This window comes from Sinocyclocheilus anshuiensis, unplaced genomic scaffold (genome assembly GCF_001515605.1).
Source record: "Sinocyclocheilus anshuiensis isolate Anshui unplaced genomic scaffold, SAMN03320099.WGS_v1.1 scaffold492, whole genome shotgun sequence".
NCBI lineage: Eukaryota > Metazoa > Chordata > Actinopteri > Cypriniformes > Cyprinidae > Sinocyclocheilus > Sinocyclocheilus anshuiensis.
The window spans coordinates 714,158-734,737 of NW_015558605.1; the positions used below are offsets into that span (position 1 = coordinate 714,158).

At 35.7% G+C, this 20,580-nt stretch overlaps 2 protein-coding genes across 2 annotated transcripts in view; both read right to left on the reverse strand.

The window, feature by feature from the left end:
• LOC107680187 (gastrula zinc finger protein XlCGF57.1-like) overlaps positions 1-20,580 on the reverse strand; it is a 964,523-nt gene that overhangs the window by 118,884 nt on the left and 825,059 nt on the right. The window lies entirely within an intron of this gene.
• On the reverse strand, positions 8,892-20,566 carry LOC107680193 (legumain-like). The gene is made up of 13 exons (XM_016475979.1): positions 20,545-20,566; positions 20,324-20,412; positions 19,656-19,753; positions 19,354-19,435; positions 18,901-18,983; positions 18,710-18,785; positions 18,334-18,396; positions 11,688-11,754; positions 11,490-11,608; positions 11,319-11,408; positions 10,955-11,158; positions 9,606-9,844; positions 8,892-9,495 (listed from the first exon to the last, which is right to left on the reverse strand). Exons 2-13 carry the CDS (start codon positions 20,396-20,398, stop codon positions 9,432-9,434), a joined length of 1,260 nt encoding a protein of 419 aa, XP_016331465.1. The 5' UTR covers positions 20,399-20,412; positions 20,545-20,566; the 3' UTR covers positions 8,892-9,431.

Here is a 20,580-nt window from a genome sequence, read left to right on the forward strand (position 1 = left end):
CAGCAGGATTCTATATCGAGAAGGTGCTGTGTGGCACCGTTAGAGTTGGGGTACTCAATCTCTGAACTTGAGTCCAATTATTAAAGGGATAGCTCATCCAAAAATGGAAATGTGATGTTTATCTGCTTACCCCCAGGGCATCCAAGATGTAGGTGACTTTGTTTCTTCAGTAGAACACAAACGAAGATTTTTAACTCAAACCGTTGCAGTCTGTCAGTCATATAATGTAAGTGAATGGTACCCACGGCTTTGAGAGTCAAAACAACATACACAAACAAAACCAAATTAAACCCTGCAGCTCGTGACGATACATTGATATGTAAAGACACGAAATTATCTGTCTGTGCAAGAAACTGAACAGTATAATATATGTAAGTAGATGCCCGCGGCCCATAGAAACAGTCACTAATGAGGCATCTACTTATATACATCTATGTCTACTATGCCAGAGCACGTATACGCGTCACGCGCCGGATGTTGGACATTGCGGTGTAAAAGAGGTAAAAAACGATATAAATACTGTTCAGTTTCTTGCACAGACCGATCGTTTCATGTCTTTACACATCAATGTATCGTCACGAGCTGCAGGGTTTAATTTGGTTTTGTTTGTGTATGTTTTTTTGACTCTCAAAGCTGTGATTCCCATTCACTTCCATTATAAGACTGACAGACTGCAACGGTTCGAGTTAAAAATCTCCGTTTGTGTTCTACTGAAGAAACAAAGTCACCTACATCTTGGATGCCCTGGGGGTAAGCAGATAAACATCACATTTTCATTTTTGGGTGGACTATCCCTTTAACAACGGATTAGACATGGACTCAGGAATTTTACAGAGTATGGTTGAGTCTACGTCATGTGTAACATTAAAGGGATAGTTGACCCAAAAATTAAAGTCATTAATTACTCACCCTCATGTTGTTCCAAACCCTTAAGACCTTTGTTCATCTTCAGAACACAAATTAAGATATTTTTGATGAAATCCGAGAGCTTTCTGATCCTCCCATAGACAGCAACGCAACTGAAATGTTCCCAGGCCCAGAAACGAATTAAGGACGTCTGTAAAACAGTCCGTGTGACATCAGTGGTTCAACCGTAATTTTACAAAGCTACGAGAATATTTTTAGTGCGCCAAGAAAACAGAATAATGACTTTATTCAACAATTTTCCTCCAAATCACATCATCCGCCATTATGGAGAGTACCACGACGCATGCATGTGCTTTCCTCTGCACCTGATGTCCTTACTTCGTTTCTGGGCCTGGGAACATTTGAGTGGCATTGCTGTCTATGAAGGGTCAGAAAGCTCTGAACAACACATAACTCACCTCAGTACTGCACATCTGTAAATAACTAATCAAACCTTGACTGTGATGTCATATGTGACCCTGGAGCACAAAACCAGTTTTAAGTCGCTGGGGTATATTTCACATCAACGGAAAGCCTATTTATTTATTCAGCTTTCAGATTATGTATAAATCTCAATTTCGGAAAAATTGACCCTTATGACTGGTTTTGTGGTCCAGGGTCACATTTTAGATTCCAGATTTTCAAATAGTTGTATCTCAGCCAGATATTGTCCAATCCTAACAAACCAAATCCTAACAAACCACACATCAACGGAAAGCCTATTTATTTATTCAGCTTTCAGATTATGTATAAATCTCAGTTTCGGAAAAATTGACCCTTATGACTGGTTTTGTGCTCCAGGGTCACATATTTTAGTCTGGTATTATAGATTGGGAAAAGTTCAACAAGTGAATGTTTACAAGTTTATGTCACAGTAACACTAATATAAGTAAAAATAAATGCCTCATCAGAATGAGATTCATTGCTGGATTAAACCGCGTCACATCGCATTCTTCTTCTGAGGTAAATTCAAGGCTTATTCCGAACAGCGTGCCTTCTTCCAAAAACGAAAAGTAGCCGAGATGAACTTTATGAATCTTTCTTTGTTTACAGAGATGATGTGGGCGTTTACATATTCGCACATCTCAAGCGTGGTTTAGCGTGGAGGATTATATTATAGCGTGCGATGTGCGTGGACGTGATCACAATATAGGTTGCAGTCGCATTGGTTTCATACGGATTATTTTATCAGAGAATATTTGTTTTCGACATGACTGACTTCATTTAAAAATAGACACTTCAAGGTTTCTTTAGATATATGTCGCATGTCATTTTCGTTCATTTTAGTGACTCGTTTCAGGAAGATATTCACGGAGATTGAGAATGCAGAAAGCGCACCCTATTTGTTTTCTTTATTTTACAAAACCATAAAAACAAGTTTTATTGATATTGGGTGTATACAAATAATACTTATGTAATTTTTCAGTCAATATTAAATTAATGAAAGAACTATACGTTTTTTTACTACTTTTTGTAGTGTATTTTAATAATTTAATAAAGTTACTTTCAAGTTTACTTTACTGATTACTGCATTTAAAAAGTAATATAATCAAATTACAATTTTAAAGAATTAATTAGTGATTTGTAGTGGATTACTTTTTTTTGAGTAACTTACCCAACACTGCAAATGACACATTTTACTAATATTCACTATTAACCCTTTAAGCCTTGAACGCATTTTCAGTTTTTTTTCTGAATTTTTTTTTAATTTGGACATTCTCATGCTGAGAAACTGCTAATAATAAAAAAAGTGTGTTCAAGGGAAAATGTACATATCTTTCTAATTTGACATGTAATATCTCATGAAGGAAGTAAGATAGGGGGATCATTTTTTTGGGGTGATGTTCCTCTATCTGTGAGCTGTATCTGGATCTGAATTTTGTGGTGAATGCATAAAGAAATCAAAAGTTACTGCATTTGGAACAAAGGTAGGCATTTAAAAAAAATAAATAAATTTGTTTTCTGAGTGACATGCACCAAATTAATGACTCATAACTCCAAATCTCTAGCAAGGAGAGTCAAAAGGTTGGTATTGTTTGAAATTAAACTTTACATTTTTAAATTTAAAAAATAAATTAAATTTGTACATTCTCATGCTGAGAAACTGCTGATAAAAGACAAAAAATAAAAGTTTGCTCAAGTGAAATTTTACATATCTTTCTTATTTGACATGCAATAACTCAGGAAGGAAATAAGGTAGGAGGACAATTCTTTTTTTGGTGATGTTCCTGGAGCTGGATCTGGATCTGAATGTTGTGGTGCACGCTTAAAGAAATCAAAAGTTACAGTATTTGGAACCAAGGTAACCTTTTTTTGTTTAGCCTTTGTCGCCCCCTAATGTGCATTTTTAAAATCGTTCTTTCACTCATGATCAATGCATGGGATTATGTTGATCTTGGACTCATTTCAATCAGGAGCATCCACTATAAGTAATGATGTGCCATTTTCTACAATCTATGCATGTTTTATGAAGTTATAAACGAAAATGCCACGTGATATCTACATTTTATACCATCATTGGTTCTCGCAGGTCAAGTGTGCATGTTTGAGCTGTTTTTAACGCGTGTAAGATGGTAGAAAATAAAATGCAAACAAAAAATGTACTTCTCAAGTTAAAATTAAACTGCAAGGAGTAAAAAGTATGAGTTTTTCTTCAGAAATGTAATCAAGTAAAAGTACAAGAAGTTTAAAAGTTTGAAATTGTACTTCAGTATAAAATACAAATCCCCAAAAACAGCCTTTAGTATATAATACTTTTGCACAATGAAAGATTATTATTAGCCTGTCTTGTTCATCTTATCTATCATATGTTGCCATTACCATTACTTTGCTATTCATTTAAAAGAAATGTCTTTTAATTTATACAGTAGACAACATTTGAAGTGGATCAAAAAAAGTTAATCAAAGTTGTTCTAAGACAAGAACGGGTATTGTTTTGGTTTTAGGACAACTTTGATGAAAGGTTTTGATCCAACTATAGTATATATTTATATATATAAATATATTACTTGTTTTTCATGAATGTATTTTACAACAATACAAAGAGCCATGTGTAGGCCTACCAGATTTAGTCCTACACTTACTCGCTTTTATGTGTTACCCACTAAATAATGTTTTTTTTTTTTTCACTAAAAGTTTAGGATTTTATAAAATTGTGCACTCATTATTTTTCTAGAGTAACTTTTGCTACTGAATTATTTATTAACCTAGTTTATAATAGTATTTTTGTCATAGATTATGATTATATATTTCTTCGTTTGTTATTTGTTCTTTATAATGAAGCTGTCGATATTTAGTAGACAAAAGACTGATGATCGACCTACACATTAAGGTATAGAAATTCTACACTGATTTAAAAAAAAAAAACTGCGCTGGTATCAGATCAATATCGGTATCGGCAGATACTCCGAATTTTTGGTATCGGATCGGTATCGGTTCTGAAAAAGTGGTATCGAGCCAGCCCTAGAAATCACTGACTAGCTTCTACCACTGGACTATGGATTAACTTGATAAACATTCGTGTTTGCGCACACACAAGACAGACACGCTCTTCATTCATTTCACTTCGCAATAATAAAAATAACAGTGACATCATGCAGATAATTCTTGTGTGTTTATTATAGTGTTCAAATGCTGATCTTATATAGGCCTAATATTTTTTTTGTTCATAATGAACTGGATTGCCAGTGAGCACGCTGCTTTTTGATGCTGCTTTTGATGAGTAACTGATGAAAAACTGGCTTATAGCACCAATGATAATAGCACCGTTTATTTTTCAACCTCACATAAAAATTATTAATGGAACAAAAACTAATTTTTGCAGTAATAATAAATACAACTTTTTCTTAAATAGAACCAAAGCACGATCATACATTATTAACGTCTTACTGTCATTATTAGCCCTTCATGGATTCAGTCTTACATGTATTCTGTAGCTTATTGTGAACACGGCAAAGCTAAACTGCACAAGCTTTGCATTTCTGCCCGAGCTCGACGTGTCCCTATTCACGGAGACCGAGACGGAAATCCAAGCGCATCCTGTTTGTTTTCTCTATTTTACAAAAGCACAACGTTTTGTTGATATTGTGAGTGCACACAAAAATAAGGGTAGACCATTTATAGTTCCGAATGAAGTATTAGTCTTATCTGTATGAGCAAAAATGATGGTGTAGGCTACTTCAAGTTGTTTCCACTGTTATAAAGAACAAAATGAAGTGATCGCGCTGGCGCCTCCATGCATTAAGCGCGCTTCAGCTTCCACTCTCTGCACAAACGCTTAGATATATGCCTAACAGCGCACTTTTATCTAGGTTAAAGCTGCAGTCCGTAACTTTTTTGTGTTCAAAATTTACAAAATTTCTATAATAACGGGTAGGTACTGCTGCAGTGTAGCCCAGTACCTGTGTGATTCGTCATAGACATAAACAGAGAGAAGTAGCTCCGGCTACGATATTCGGCTACAACCGCAAGATGCATGCAGTTGTTTGTTAACCGCTACAGGGCTCTACAGTGCGAGCATTTCAGTCGCATTTGCGACTGAAAACTACTGCGTGCGACTATAAAAAATTTTTTAGGAGCACCAAAGGAGTTTGTGAATGTGATACTGATTTAATAGAATTCAATAAACAAGAAGTTAATATTAAGTGACTTACATTGCCTGACTATAACACTATTGTCTGATTTTGCTCTATTTCGTCGTCGAAAATAGTTTAAAACAAAGACACAGCGGAGGTATCTTTTCAGTTATTTAAATCATTTAATATTTCTATATTCAAATTTTTACATTTAAAACATTAATATCATCATGAATTTATGGATTTAATTGCACTCATTCCACTTCTGAGCCTCATTAAATGTCTGAAAGTACACCAAGCCACTTTTGTGTTCTTCTGTGCCACCTCTACAAATTAATTTTGTTAATACTGATTTAATTTGATTGGTAACTTATATTTCTTATTCTACTTGTTCTTATTCTGTTGTTTTAATTACTACTACTTTAATTTTATTTTTAAAAAGCTTATAAAATATAATTTTTTAAAGAATTTGACAAAAGATGACATACTTTTTGATAACATTTTGGATAATTGTTTAGAAGGTGCTCCTAACAGTTTGAACGTGCTCCTAAATTTTGTAAGTTAGGAGCACAAGTGCTCCTAAAAAGAAAAGTAAGCGTAGAGCCCTGCGCTAGAGCGCCAAAAGTTGCGGACTGCAGCTTTAAATGTTTAAACTAACATTGTAATATGCTTTAAGTGTTCTATATCTACAGATTTTATTTTAAGCAAGTTGTGATGATTTGAGAAGGCTAAATTGATCAAACGTGATCAACTCAGCTGTCTGCCACTATCCGCTTGGTCACTAAAAAAAAATTGTTTTGTTGTTTCACAGAACTAAGATATGCTTTAGATGTAGTAACAGAGCAGTTTTAAGTGTCATTGGTTATCTGAAGCTGGTGTGATGCTTGCATGTACCTGTACTCATGTCGTTTCTACATTTGCATGATTTTGCTCGGCCTTAGCTATGATAAAGACACATCCATTTAATGCCTGTGTTGCATAGCATGTTTGTTATTTTGAGGGTGGAGCAATAAATGGAGTGGCATGTTTTTGTAGTAGCGTGTTTGTTTTGGATCAATTTCAAACATTAAGAGAACTTCTCATAAATCACTTACATTAAGTTTCAAGCCTCTTAGGGCACCGTGATAAGTCTTTGTACGCACATGCATCGAGCAAGCTAAGGATTGTTTAATTATTAGTAATTCCTTTTGTTGAAGCATAGCCAAACATCCTGATCAAGTATACACTGCTATGGGAATTGTCATATTTCTGTGCCTTCAAGGAACATACGAAAATAAAAATTCTGTCACCATTTATTCACCCTCACATGGTTCAAAACATGACTCTCTTTTACAGAACACAAACAAAGATGTTTTGAGAAATGTCTATGACATTTTTGGGTGAACCATTCCTTAAACCAGAACTGGTAGACAGAATCACTTTGAAGGGCATAATTTATATAGATGAACACTTCTGAAATCCAACATCTGCATTCTTAGCAGTATGGAGATATTGAACGGGGCTCGACATTAACGCTTGTCGGATTTTGTGAAGGGGCAAGTGAAAGAGAATTTTACTTGCCCGACCGGACAAGTAAACTGATTAAAATTTTAATAACAAACAATAACTAGGGCAGCACCGAAACTTTGGTGAGAACGATTCTTATTTTATTACTTTCAGTGTAAACGGTGACTAATAATGAATAATGTATTGACAGTATCAAGGTCGTGTCGGTTGAGGCTCGTGCAGCCTGTCTGACTCATGGAGAAATCAAAACTATAAGCGCAACAGCACACACAAAGAAACAAACATGAACAAACATACTGCGGTACAAAAAAAGAAAAATATTCTATATAACATATGCAACAACCAAGAGTGATGTTTTCCCGACTTTCAGCATGATTGCAAATGTAATATTGATTTGATACAACTTTAGTTCAATAAACAAAGAATATTAACTGACTTACATTTTACACACATTATTGATAGTTTTTGCTCCATTTCGCTAACGAAAATAGTTCTAAGCAAAGCCACAGCAGAACAGCATCTCCGAGCAACACACAACAGTCTTTCGTTACTGAATGATTCAGCATTTTTGAACGAGTCAATAATTCAAAGAGCCATTCATAAAGACAGTCACTTGCTTCATTTATTGAATGAATCAGCCATTTGAATGAATCGGTTGAATCAATGTTGCAATTCTTGCTGCCATGTTGTGGAGGCGCTGTGTGTTTCGTTGTGAAAGCGAAACTACTTTTGTTTGGTCTTCCAAAAGAGGACAAGACTAGAAGTCAGCGGTTAAGTTGTATTTACAACACTGTTCCAGAACAGTTCAACCCAAATATTCAGATGTGTGCAGCGCATTTTTATGGAGGATGAGGACTGTTTCCTGAACCAGTAGCCTAATGCATCTGTGGCTGTTTCTATAATGTTGGGCAGTTCAAACTTTACAAGGACAGTCTGTACAGTCTGTAAGTACGTTTTTTATATTTAAATAATTTGCCACTGATGATTCAAACGCGAGTTTTGAGCAGTGTAGAGTAGCGCTTGTTGTTTGTTGTTTCTCCGATCACAAATGCAGACATGGTTTTATGTTTACGCGGCGCAATACGCAACGCGTAAAAAGACAGTATAAGTCATTATAATCAGTAATTATGTCCCCACTGGATGCAACAAATGCCTCGTTTATAATGGGTTTTATTGGTTTTGTCTTGTCTAGGGATGTCCGGATCACGAACGAATCGTTCTATTTAACCGGATCTTCTTAGTGAACCGGTCGAACCAGTTCACCAAATCGAACTGAATCGTTTGAAACGGTTCGCGTCTCCAGTACGCACTAATCCACAAATTACTTAAGTTATTCGGTTTATAAACGTGCCTGACACTCCCTCTGACACGAAATAAACCAATATCCCGAGTTACTCCTAACAGTACATTGACTGAACTGCTAAAAGAGAACCGATGATGGGATGTGCACGAGCAGAGCAGCTGGACTGAGTCTCGTGCTGCAGGGAGACGGCATCATCACAGTATGTGAGGGGCGTAACATTTCCGTCACGTGCTTGAGGCATTCGGCCAATCACAATGCACTGGACAGCTGGCCAATCACAGCACACCTCGCTTTTCAGAACGATGAGCTTTGTAAAAATCAACACGTTTCAGAAAGGCGGGGCATAGAGGAGAAACAATAATGTACATTATATGGTAAATAATGTGTTTTTTGAACCTTAAACCGCATAAACACATTTCATTACACCAAATACACAAAATGTTCTTTTTAGCAACATCATATGACCCCTTTAAACAGTCTGAGTAAGTACATCTAAATGGCACTTTCGATGCAGCTTCTGTGTTTCCTCTGCAGTGGAAAGATGGAGTTTGTTGATACTGATTTCATTTGAATAGTAACAACCATATACTGTCTTATTATTCTAAATTAATTTATTGATCAAATTTAAGAATTTGACGTAAATGGTGACATGTTCATTTAATCAGCTTAGGAAAATATTGTTCTTCATAAAGTAAAAAATTGTAACAGCAATCAATTTAAGGCAAATATCACAAATATGCTGATTAAAGTAATACCTGATAGAGCACTGATGAGACTATTGCTTTAGAATAAATTACATTTGCGCCAAAGAAAAAAGAACCCCGGGCAAGTAACTTTTTTACTCAGACAAGTACATAATGTCTTGCCCTGTTGAGCTTCAAAGTTTTTGCATTTCATTTGACTTTGTAGTTTGAAGCTTTTTGTTTTCTAAAACAAGTCCCAAAATGTACAGCATGAAGAGAAAAACATCACAATGTAAATAAATTGTCACTGAATAAGAATATGTGAATAACTCAATTTTGACACAAATGCCAGATTGCACTTTCTACTTTTAACCAAAGTTATTATCTACGAGCAAATTTCAATAGTTTCACATGTTAGGATGAGATTGATCTAAATTTCATAAGCTCTTAAGGATGTTGTTAATATCCTTCCTGGAGTTTCCTTCGGCTTTTCCTGGAGACTTCTGTTATGACCTCTATGATCCTGTTACAGAAAAACGTATTTAGTGATTTAAGATAAAATGTAAGTTAATGCAGACTGTTAAATTAGAACAATAAACAAAATGATGCTGAATAGTGTTGTGATGGACACACCTCTCTGCTTCAACTCCACGTGCACAAAGACAAGCAAATACATGCATGTGTGACGAGGCGATATGGAAATGTGTGAAAGTCTCTTCCTTGTCCCAGTCAAAACAGGTTGCCCTGAAATGCTCAGCTACACTTTTGAGTGCATGTAAATGCATCTTACAATGATCTTCATCCAAATCATCATGTTTAAAATCAAAGTGCTGACTGATAGCTTCAACTGTTCCTTCAATTTTAGCTTTAGCCTGGAAGATAATGATTCATGTATGAACACAAACACATTCTGATAAATAGATAATATTGTTACCAAAACATCATTTTATTTAACATTATAGGATATTCAAGCTGCATGATTTGATGTCATAACTGTATTTTCAAACACTATCATGGCATGAGCAGAAATGTATGTTAAACAAGCCATTTATAGTTTTTTCTCCTCCCGGGCTGTCGAATATGAAGAAAACAAATATAGATACTTGGCTTTTCTGTCTCAATGAAGCAAACATGTGCATGTGTGTTGTCTGTCTTTCTCTCTCTCTCTCGATATCTGATAACTGCATATACAGGCTGAAGCAACGGCTTGAGATAAGATGCATGAGAAATTAGTCCTACCAACACAACCATTTCAGGACAAATACCTTACAAATGTCTTGAGATAAAACATCTGAACAACATCTTGTGGTGTGGTAACCGTGGTATAAGCGCAATAATAGAAGACGGTCTGTTGAATTCTTTGGCTGCATGTTTCCAATAATTCAACAGCCCACCGTCAATTATTCCTTACTTAAAACATTGTTGAAATGTTTCAACAAACAAACACTAACTCAGCTATGGGGCTATAGACAGTTTCGTCGGACGCAGGGGCCGTCTACCTATAGGGATGTGACACCTGTCTAAGCATTCATATGTAAGGTCCCTCAGTATTATCAGCAGTTTTCGCGTTGCTCAATAGCTAATTAGCCTCCTCCATCCCCAGCTCCTCCTCTGTCAGTCAGGATTCAGCCTTCTGATTCCCCTTTGAATCAGACTAATTTCTAAAATGTTTACATTTTTTTTGCTTGTTATCAGAAATAATCTCTACTCTACAGGGACTCTGTTGTTATTGATTCTTTGCGGAAGTCTACCGGAAGTAAAGTTTGGGCCTAACGTTTGTTTATGTTGTTGCCATTGAAACCGTCTATTGGTTTGATATTTTTGCGACTGCAGGAAATCTTGTAGGTGACCTTCCAAAACTTTAGTTAGTTATCAATAAAGGGTTTTTAAGGATTTTTGTCATCCATTAACACTACTGTAGAACATCTGCGCTTGACATATTGGTTACATATATGATGTACTGTATTACATAGACATCAAACCTGACGAAGAGCTTCATGTTTTCTTTTCAGACGTTGTCTCCTGCCTGCATGAGTTTCTGTTTTAATTCGGTGTTCCAAGATTTTGAATGGCACTTCATGGTTAGAGGTCAAATGAGTTAACGCAAACCCCTGAGCTCTTGTCTCGTCCCGAACTCTTCGAGGGGTGTTATTCACAAACTCACTGATTGGATGTTCACCCATTTTCTAAAGAAAAGTCAAAACAAAAACACTATAAACTTTAAAATACAATACTGATGGAATCCAAATATGAATGTCTTCCCATTAAACCTTGTATTGGTGACAATTACGAGAATTGAATTTAGTGTTTTATTTATTAATTTATGCTGTGTAAAGTATTTTTTACCATGTCCCCAAAACGCCAGGAGTGAGACATCCTCATCTTTTCCTGAAGATAACTAAACTGATCCCGGAATGTTTTATTATCAAGGTCATTCTGAGAAATAAAATGTTTTTTATTTATAGTCTTATTTGTTAGCATAATTCTATATTTGACTCAAATCACACTAAGACAAACCGCTTCCATGTAGTACATCCAAAGAGCTGAGAATTCATCAGAGAGAAAGGTCTTCCTCTCAAAGTCAAAATAACAGGCATAACTGTTCTCATCTGCTCTCGCTGCAGTCACAGCATACACTAGAAAACACAGTGTGTGTATGTATATATATATAAAATATATAATTTCTTTATAGTTTAATATAATTCCCCTTCTTACCATGAAGGTCGTTAGGAAGTTTGGTGAACATCGATCCGGAATGACAGGATTCCATGTATATCACCATCTGAACCACATTAAAAAAAAAAGCATTGGAGAGGTATTTAGAGGTGTAATAAAACCTTAAAAGCTCATTTGGAAGTAAACAATCTATTACTTTGCATTTTGCAATTTACAAATTTGAACTTTCTGTAGTATTTAAATTTATTACAACTTCTACTTTGCTACATTTTAATACCTTTTACTCCACATAAGCATCTCTCATTACTATGATTTTTTTTTTTAGCTTGTTTTATTATTTTGCAAAAAGAGAACAGTGCGAATGCCAGAGCTGGAAATTAATGAGGGATTGCATTGTCTGTTGAAACATTTAAACAAATTGCAAACATTTCTTTTAAGTGCATTACTTAACTGGCTGATCAGGGGCAGAAGACGTTTGTTAAAATTTACAACAATGTGATTGTGTAGACACAATGTAAAAGTTTTATGCATACATTTTTTTTATATATATATATATATATATATATATATACCAAGCGTTGCTAAGTGTTTTTTTTTTTCCTTTTAGTGTGAATATGTTAGCCTTAAGGATATCTATAAATTAGTGTGCTCCAAAACATTGGCAAATTTTACATGTACAAGCTCTTAAGTCTGATAAAAAAAAAAAACGTGTCCACGTTCACAGCAGCAGAATACGGTTGTCAGTCCTGTATTTGAGTCCTTAATATGGTTACGTTCACACACAGTTCAGTTATTTACGGGTGTGACAACCACATTCTGTAACCGAACTCACACCCGTACATTTTCAGGACTCGCAACCGCATTCTCGGAAAACACTCGCTGTATGAACGGAACAGGACTGGACAACTAGTGTCTGTCACGTCATACAGTGATAGAAAACACACGTCAGAAAGTGAACGGGACGGGACATTTCGAGACTCACACCTGTAAGTAAATGCGGTTGTCAATCCCAAAAACTGACACTTATTGTTTCAGAAGAGATCTCAACAACGTCTCAAACGGAGCTCAGATTTGTCAAATCTTCAATTATTCACTCATCTCTGGATGAACTCAAACATTGTTCAAATCAGGGCTCTGAACCGGTTCAAGGAACGAAAACGAAAAACTGGAAACAAACAAAATGTTGACAGAAACAAACGAAATCGTATAGTTCCGAACAGAATAGAACATTTTAAATGGGCATTAACTGGTTAATAACGTTATTTTATCGTTCCTTTTAATATTTGAAATTTGCTGTCAACCAATGAACGAATACGCCCATCACTGTAGTCGCTGTTTTGAGTCTGAACGAGAGAGAGAGATCTCGGTCGTAAACGAATTGAACAACTTGTACATGTTGTTCATAGGTCGGTCATTAGCATGTGAGCCAATCTTGTTCAGCAATCAGCAGAAAGTGGATGCAAAGCGCAGTAATACAGGAGATAACTCCACGACACGTTTAAAATAATCCTATATTTATGTACGTGTAAATGTCTGTCTAAACAATTAAAATGTCAATTATGCAAGAAAACCTTGTGTTTTGGTCAGCTGAACCACGTATTTACATTTTATTTATTTAATGATTAGATTAGGCACACGCTTTAATAAAGCCAAATCAGTTTTTTTGTAACAAATACGTTCGTTGACAATACATAATGCATGCTCTTTTTCGCCACCTGCTGGCGTATTTATGTAATATGAAGAAATGGTCACTGAACGAATCAGTGAACGAATCTGAACAAATCATTTTAGTGAATTAACTGAAAATGAACAAATCTCTTGAAAGAATCAAAATTTCCACCACTGTCAATCACATGCTCTCTAGAATCTGAAGCATGCTGCCCCCTGCATTATAAAAGGGGGCTGTACCTGAAAAATAATAACGTGATTAGGGTTAATAAGCTGAAGTAATCAAAACCTGCATTTGCTTTTCCAGCAAAAGAGGCAGAGGTTGCTGAATTATACATGAAGAAATGATCCAATCATATTAAAGAATTGATGCAAAGATGTTTCCTTTCGATCGAAACTTAGGGCGGAGAGGTGGAGTGTGTGCATCTGTCTAACTAGGTCTACCTCCTGCAGAAGCCCTTCTGTGTTGAATGACCTTCTTGTACGAATAAAAGATCCAAAACAACTTTCTGTGTTGGTTTCAGCCTCACCTTAAATAGGTTCAATATAGTTTTTCCACATTTGGCTTGTGTAGCTTATAAGAATATGGTGTTTTTAAAGTATTCTAATAACGTTGATAATCATGATTGCAATATTAAGAGCGATAATCAACAACAATGACTTTTGTTTGAATTTTGCAGCCCTCTGTAATGAGTGCCTGTTTTTATATTTATAACATCTGATAGGCTTACTTCTGATAAATATTGCCCTTTAATGGAAAAGATAATTTATGACCTGTGCACACGTGCAGTAAAAAATGCATGGCTCGCTTCTTAAAGATGAATAAATTCAAATTCAGAGTTGTCTTTAAATCATAGTATACTTTTACTTTTGGATACTCAAGTAGAAAATACCTGGTTTACTTAATTACAAAAATAATATTTAAATATAGCTGTAAGCAGGGATTACCGGGGTTCAAGCACTTTAAGGCCTTTAAGGTGGCATGCTTTTAGGGTCTAGACCAAACTGAATGTATGGCTGACAATAAAACACAACCAGTATGGAGAATAGGCTCACAGACACACACACACACACACAGAGAGAGAGAGAGAGAGAGAGAGAGAGAGAGAGAGAGAGATGAAATGGTTCAACTATTATATTAATATTCAATAAGCATGCTTGCACACACACACACACACACACACACACACAGGTTTGTTTTTGTGAAAAGTGGGGACATCCCATAGGCGTAATGGTTTTTATACTGTACAGACCGTATATTCTATTGCCCTACACCAACCCTACCCCTAAACCTACCCCTTACAGGAAACTTTGTGCTATTTCAGATTTTCACACTGTAATCATAATCTGGCATAATTGTAAAAACCGATATGTCTGTATGAACAAAATGGTAAATTTTGACTAAATTTGATTTTAAATGTTATAACAGTGATTTTATAATGTCTAAGCATGAATCCATAAGCAAACCTATGAACAGTACTGTTTTAGTGCATTTAATGAGCTCATTAGTTGTCTTCCGCTGCCATATAGTGGTTATAATTGCAATTTCTCATACAACACTGTGTTTTTAACCTTTATAACTATTATAGTGTTATTTTTTGCCCCATGTCCATAACATTTTGCATGCTTGTTTAGAATCACATGATGCATGAGTTGACTTAGTTTTGTGATGTTTAAAGCATTCTTTTGGGATTCATAGATTTTTGGGTACACTATATCAAGACCATACTTTAAATGACCCTGTTATGGCTATCCAACTGCAAATGTTCAACATTTATTGATTATTATTGAAGGCCTTTGGGTACACTATGTAAAGAACATATTATAAAATGACCCGTTTATTGTTGTCCAAATGCAAATGTTTCATTTTTTTGATAATTATTGACCTAGAAAGTCTAGAGAATAGTACTGCATTGATTTGATTGATTTTGAGTTAAAATAGAAATATTGTGTTTTTGAGGCCTTTTTAACTGTTATAGCGCCACCTATTGTCCGATATCCATGAAACTTTGCATGCTTGTTACTAGTCATGTGTCACATGTTTTCACCAAGTTTTGTAAAGTTTTTAGTTTCCATTTAGGTTTTATAGGCTTTTGGGTGTATTTGGCCACGCCCCCTTTCTAAATGATGCCGTTATAGCTAAAGCTGGGCTCATACTACAGAATTTTTGGCTGGATTTTGCTGTCGCGGACAGATTTCCACAGTCTGCGACAAAACCCCTGGATCGTGACCAAATCGGTGCTCGTTGCGGTCGCCGAAGCTCATTAAGTATGAGCAGGTCAGCAACGTGATCCCAAACTGTCTCGAGCTATCACAGACGCTACGATATTTTCAAACCTGTTTGATATTATCGCCATGTGATCTCGTAATGTGAGCAACACAATGCCAGGGTGGAACTAGTCCAGCCAATCACAGCGCAGATGGTATAAACACTCTTTTCATGCATCTTTATGAACAGAAATGAAAAGCCAAAAATTCATAAAATCAACTAACTAGAAATACATTTAACAAATGCATATATTTTGTGTATATAATACCACGTTTCATTGTGCTGTTTAATTACCTCCAACTCTTTCTGCAGTACTGACAGTCCACGTCTTCCAAGCCATTGTTTCTTCCATATTCTCTTTTGTCGTGGTTTCTTCTTTCTTTCGGATAAAATAACTGCACAGACCAATTGAAGGGCCAGTTGATCGTCCATGCTTGAAGAAATGGCCTATAATCGCTGTAATTTCTCGCGAGAATTTATGTGAGAAAACGTATTTTCGCTGACGGTCGGGAACACCTCTTCATTGAATGTTTTGTAGTGTGTGCAGCTCGTTATGCGCGCAGCTATGACAGGACAATGACAGATGAGAACAAATCTTGTTGCGTAGTGTGAGCAACACAGTCATGCGGCTAGTCTTTCAATCCTGTAGTGTGAGCCCGGCTTAACCAAAGGACAACATTCAACTTTTTTTTGATAATTATTGATATAGAGAGTCCAGACAATTGTTCTGCAGTGGTTTGATTAAGATTGAGTGAAAAACCTAGGACTAGTTTGCAAAAGAAGGTTTTTTACATAATTGATAATATTTAATGAACAATTTGATTGACAGCATTAGTCCCAGAGGCAAAGTTGTTTATAATGAGGAGACCTATCACACGATATAAAGATCTAGTGTTTGTGTGAATATATGAACATGTTCTACAATTTGAGGTCATTTTCTATAGAAATATAGTTTTTTAGGCCTTTTTAACTGTTATAGTGCCACCTATGGTCCGATCTCCATGAAACTGTGCATGCTTGTTAAGACTAATCTGAGACATGTTTCCACCAAGTTTAGTAAAGTTTTGAGTTTGTGTTTAGGTTTTATAGACTTTTGTGTATATTTGGCCACGCCCCTTTTCTAAATGACCCCATTATAGGTAACCAAATATATATATAATTATTGATCTAGAGAGTCAAGAGAATTGTGCTGCAGTGGTTTGATAGAGATTGAGCGAAAAACCTAGGACTAGTTCGTAAAAGTAGATTTTTAACAATTGAGAATAACTAATGAACGATTTGATTGACAGCAATGGTTCTTCAGGCAAAGTTGCATGAAATGAGGAGATCTATCAAATTATATGCATATTTTGTGGTTGTGTGAAACACCATGTGATTACAGAGCCATAAAACTTGTTAGCGCCAACTAGTGGCTGATTTCTTTCAAAGTTCTTACAGACCTTTAGGGCCATCAGTCGAACAAGCCCACTGAGTTTCGTTCCGATCGACATCCGTTCTTTGACCAATGTTTTTTGAGATATGCAAATGTCCTCATAGACACTTGTGCCACTTTGGATAAAGACACTGCATACCAATTTTCAAGTTGATCGGACCAACGGTTGCGTAGTTATAGCTGTTTTTGTTTTTCCGTCTTATTGCACCACCAAGTGGCCACACTCATTTTTTATTTGACCAAAGATTGAGCTCGTACACATGTCTACCAAGTTTGGTGAAGATATCTCATTCCATTCAGGAGTTGTAGCCATTTTAGTAAAAGTGGCCCCGTCCCTTACAAACTTTTTGGCGCCCCTTTGCGACCATGAGTCAAAAGTTCAATTTTTTTTAATAATTATTGATACTCACTGTCCAGAGAATATTTCTGCACTGGTTTAGCTCCGATCGGGCGAAAAACCTTGGACTAGTTTGCAAAAGTAGGTTTTGGACAAAATCCAAAATGGTGGAAAAATTTGCATACCGGATTATAAGGCTATAAGACACTTGAGTCTGCGACAAACGGTCTAGTAGTTATGAGCAGTTTCGCCTTTACGATCGCTGTAGCGCCCCCCCCCCATAGGCCGATTGGGACGAGTCTTTGCCAGAATCTCCCCTCTGGGAGTTCTACCATCTGGCCAAGTTTCAGCTCTCTAGGCCTTACGGTTTGTTCTGCACGATCAGTTTTAGCGGAGAAAAATAATAATAATAAAAATCCTAACAATTACAATAGGGTTTCAGCACTACGTGCTTGAACCCCTAAAAATCCTTACAATTACAATAGGGTTTCAGCACTACGTGCTTGAACCCCTAAATAGACAACAGATTACACATAAGAAAAGTACAGATTACACTACAATAGTACTTGAGGAGAAAAATAAAAATCCTAACAATTACAATAGGGTTTCAGCACTACATGCTTGAACCCCTAATAATAATAATAATAATAAAAATCCTAACAATTACAATAGGGTTTCAGCACTACATGCTTGAACCCCTAATAATAATAATAATAAAAATCCTAACAATTACAATAGGGTTTCAGCACTACATGCTTGAACCCCTAATAATAATAATAATAAAAATCCTAACAATTACAATAGGGTTTCAGCACTACGTGCTTGAACCCCTAAATAGACAACAGATTACACATAAGAAAAGTACAGATTACACTACAATAGTACTTGAGTTCTTTTTCCAGCTCTGGTGTTCTGGGAAAAGAGCCCATACAGTATATGGACTATTTTTTAATTGGTGTATACAAATGTTTGTATTTACCTTTGAGAACTTGTTATTTCTTGCCATTTCCTTGATTGTTTCAATGAGATCATGGGCGTGAAGCTGCAGGAAAAGGATTGAAATAGATCACCATAATATAAGCGGTTAAATACTGTACAATGTTTTATTTAAGTACTTATCTATTTACACGTTAGACTTAGTAAATTTGCAAGCCGATCATAAAAATACTAACAATAATGATAAGTTACTGGTATATACAGTATATGAATGATTCCAATTCTTGCTTAGAATTCTCATAAAGAATTATAGCTCCACACATTATTTTATGACTACAGATGTATACAGTATATTGAGGTTTACTGGCTCGAAATCATAATCCCGATATATTTTTAACCCTAGAGGGAACAAAACTTACAGTGCTGTTAGGAAAAGTAAATATGCCTGAACCACCATGATCTGCCAGATAGATGAATATTGTGTCATTTCCTCCACTGTGAGACACAAAAAAGATAACATTTATATATTTTATTATCATTTAAACAATATAATTATCTTCCGTCCTTATCCTTATTTGTATAAGAACTGTAATTGACTAATAAGACAAACCTTGTAATGACTTTTGGATTTCTCTTTTTCACAGCTCGTCTGTCTCCTTTGAGAGCAGCCAGGAAGTTTTCAGGTGTTACATCCTGTAAGACAGTCAGTGTTGTGTTTACTGCAGGTATAGGATGAAAATATCAATTGTGTTTGACAAAAAGAAAATTACCGTATTGACCCGAATATAAGACGATGTTTTTTTCTTGGAAATACATCTGAAAAAACGCGGTCGTCTTATATTCAGGGTCTAGACCAGGGGTGGCGAACGTCAGTCCTGGAGAGCCGCAGCCCCAAAAATTAAAATAGGAAAAATATGCAATATGAAAATAAAGAGAAAAAAATGCGTTTTACTGAGAAAAAACAAGATTTGGTTTTTAAAAAGCCTTTTTCCAAAAGGTACATCTGGAAAAAGGGGGGTCGTCTTATAATCAGGGTCATCTTATATTCGGGCCAATACGGTACCTCTCCAGTGTAATCTTTTGGAACGCCTGCATACACATTCAATCCGTTTGGTTTATTGATAATTGTTCCAGGATGAGGGTTTCTGTAAAGGAAGATAAAACATTATATGGGACATTTTGTGGCAAAACACTTTTATGTCCCATCATACGCATGATAATACATTGGCTATAATATTAATTAGGGATGATTTAAAATGGTACAGCATGACAGGAAAAATCTATGTGAATCCTGTGTTAAATCTGCTAAAAATGTACATCAGCAATGAGCCACATGACTTCCAAAATCTGCAGGAAGCCTCTTACTTCATATTATAAGCGATGTCATCATACATCATCACCACAATCTGATCGTCAGGAATTCCATTCCGATGTACTATCTGATAGGCGTGACACACATCAGCCTGAAATGGAGGTATACATTTTTTTACAAACTGCATTGCAACATCCCTTGTTGCAATGTCTAGGTAGCTCAACTGGTAGGACATCGTGCTAGCAACCCAACTCTTAACAGCCCAGAGTAAGCACATACTCACAAAATAAATGAATGCACTGCAAGTCCAATAATAAATGTGACCCTGGACCATCTGAAAGCTGAATAAATAATCTTTCCATTGATGTATGGTTTGTTAGGATTGGACAATGTTTGGTCGATATACAACTATTTGAATATCTGGAATCTGAGGGAGCACAAAAATCTAAATATTGAGAAAATCATCTTTAAAGTTGTTCAAATGAAGTTCTTAGCAATGCATATTACTAATCAAAAATTAAGTTTTGATATGTTTATGGTAGGAAATTTACAAAATATCTTAATGGAACATGATCTTTACTTAATATCCTAATGATTTTTGGCATAAAAGAAAAATCTATAATTTTGAACCATACAATGTATTTTTGGCTATTGCTACAAATATACCCCAGCGACTTAAAACTGCTTTTGTGCTCCAGGGTCACATATATAGGCCACAAACCTGGTGCCTGTAATTTTTCCAGGTCATTGAACCAGCTACAAGCATAACCCAATGATTTCCATTTGCTGCCGCCATCTTAAGAGCAAAGTCTAATTCAGTTAGAAAAAAGTGTTAATGTAATGCATCAATTGTAATATTCATTATAAATATAATTTAATATTCACATAATATTTAATAGCCATGTATAAACAGTGCTTTTGTTCACAAGATTACATGCATACCTGTATGGACTGTCAGATGATCCTTTTGTTGCCAGC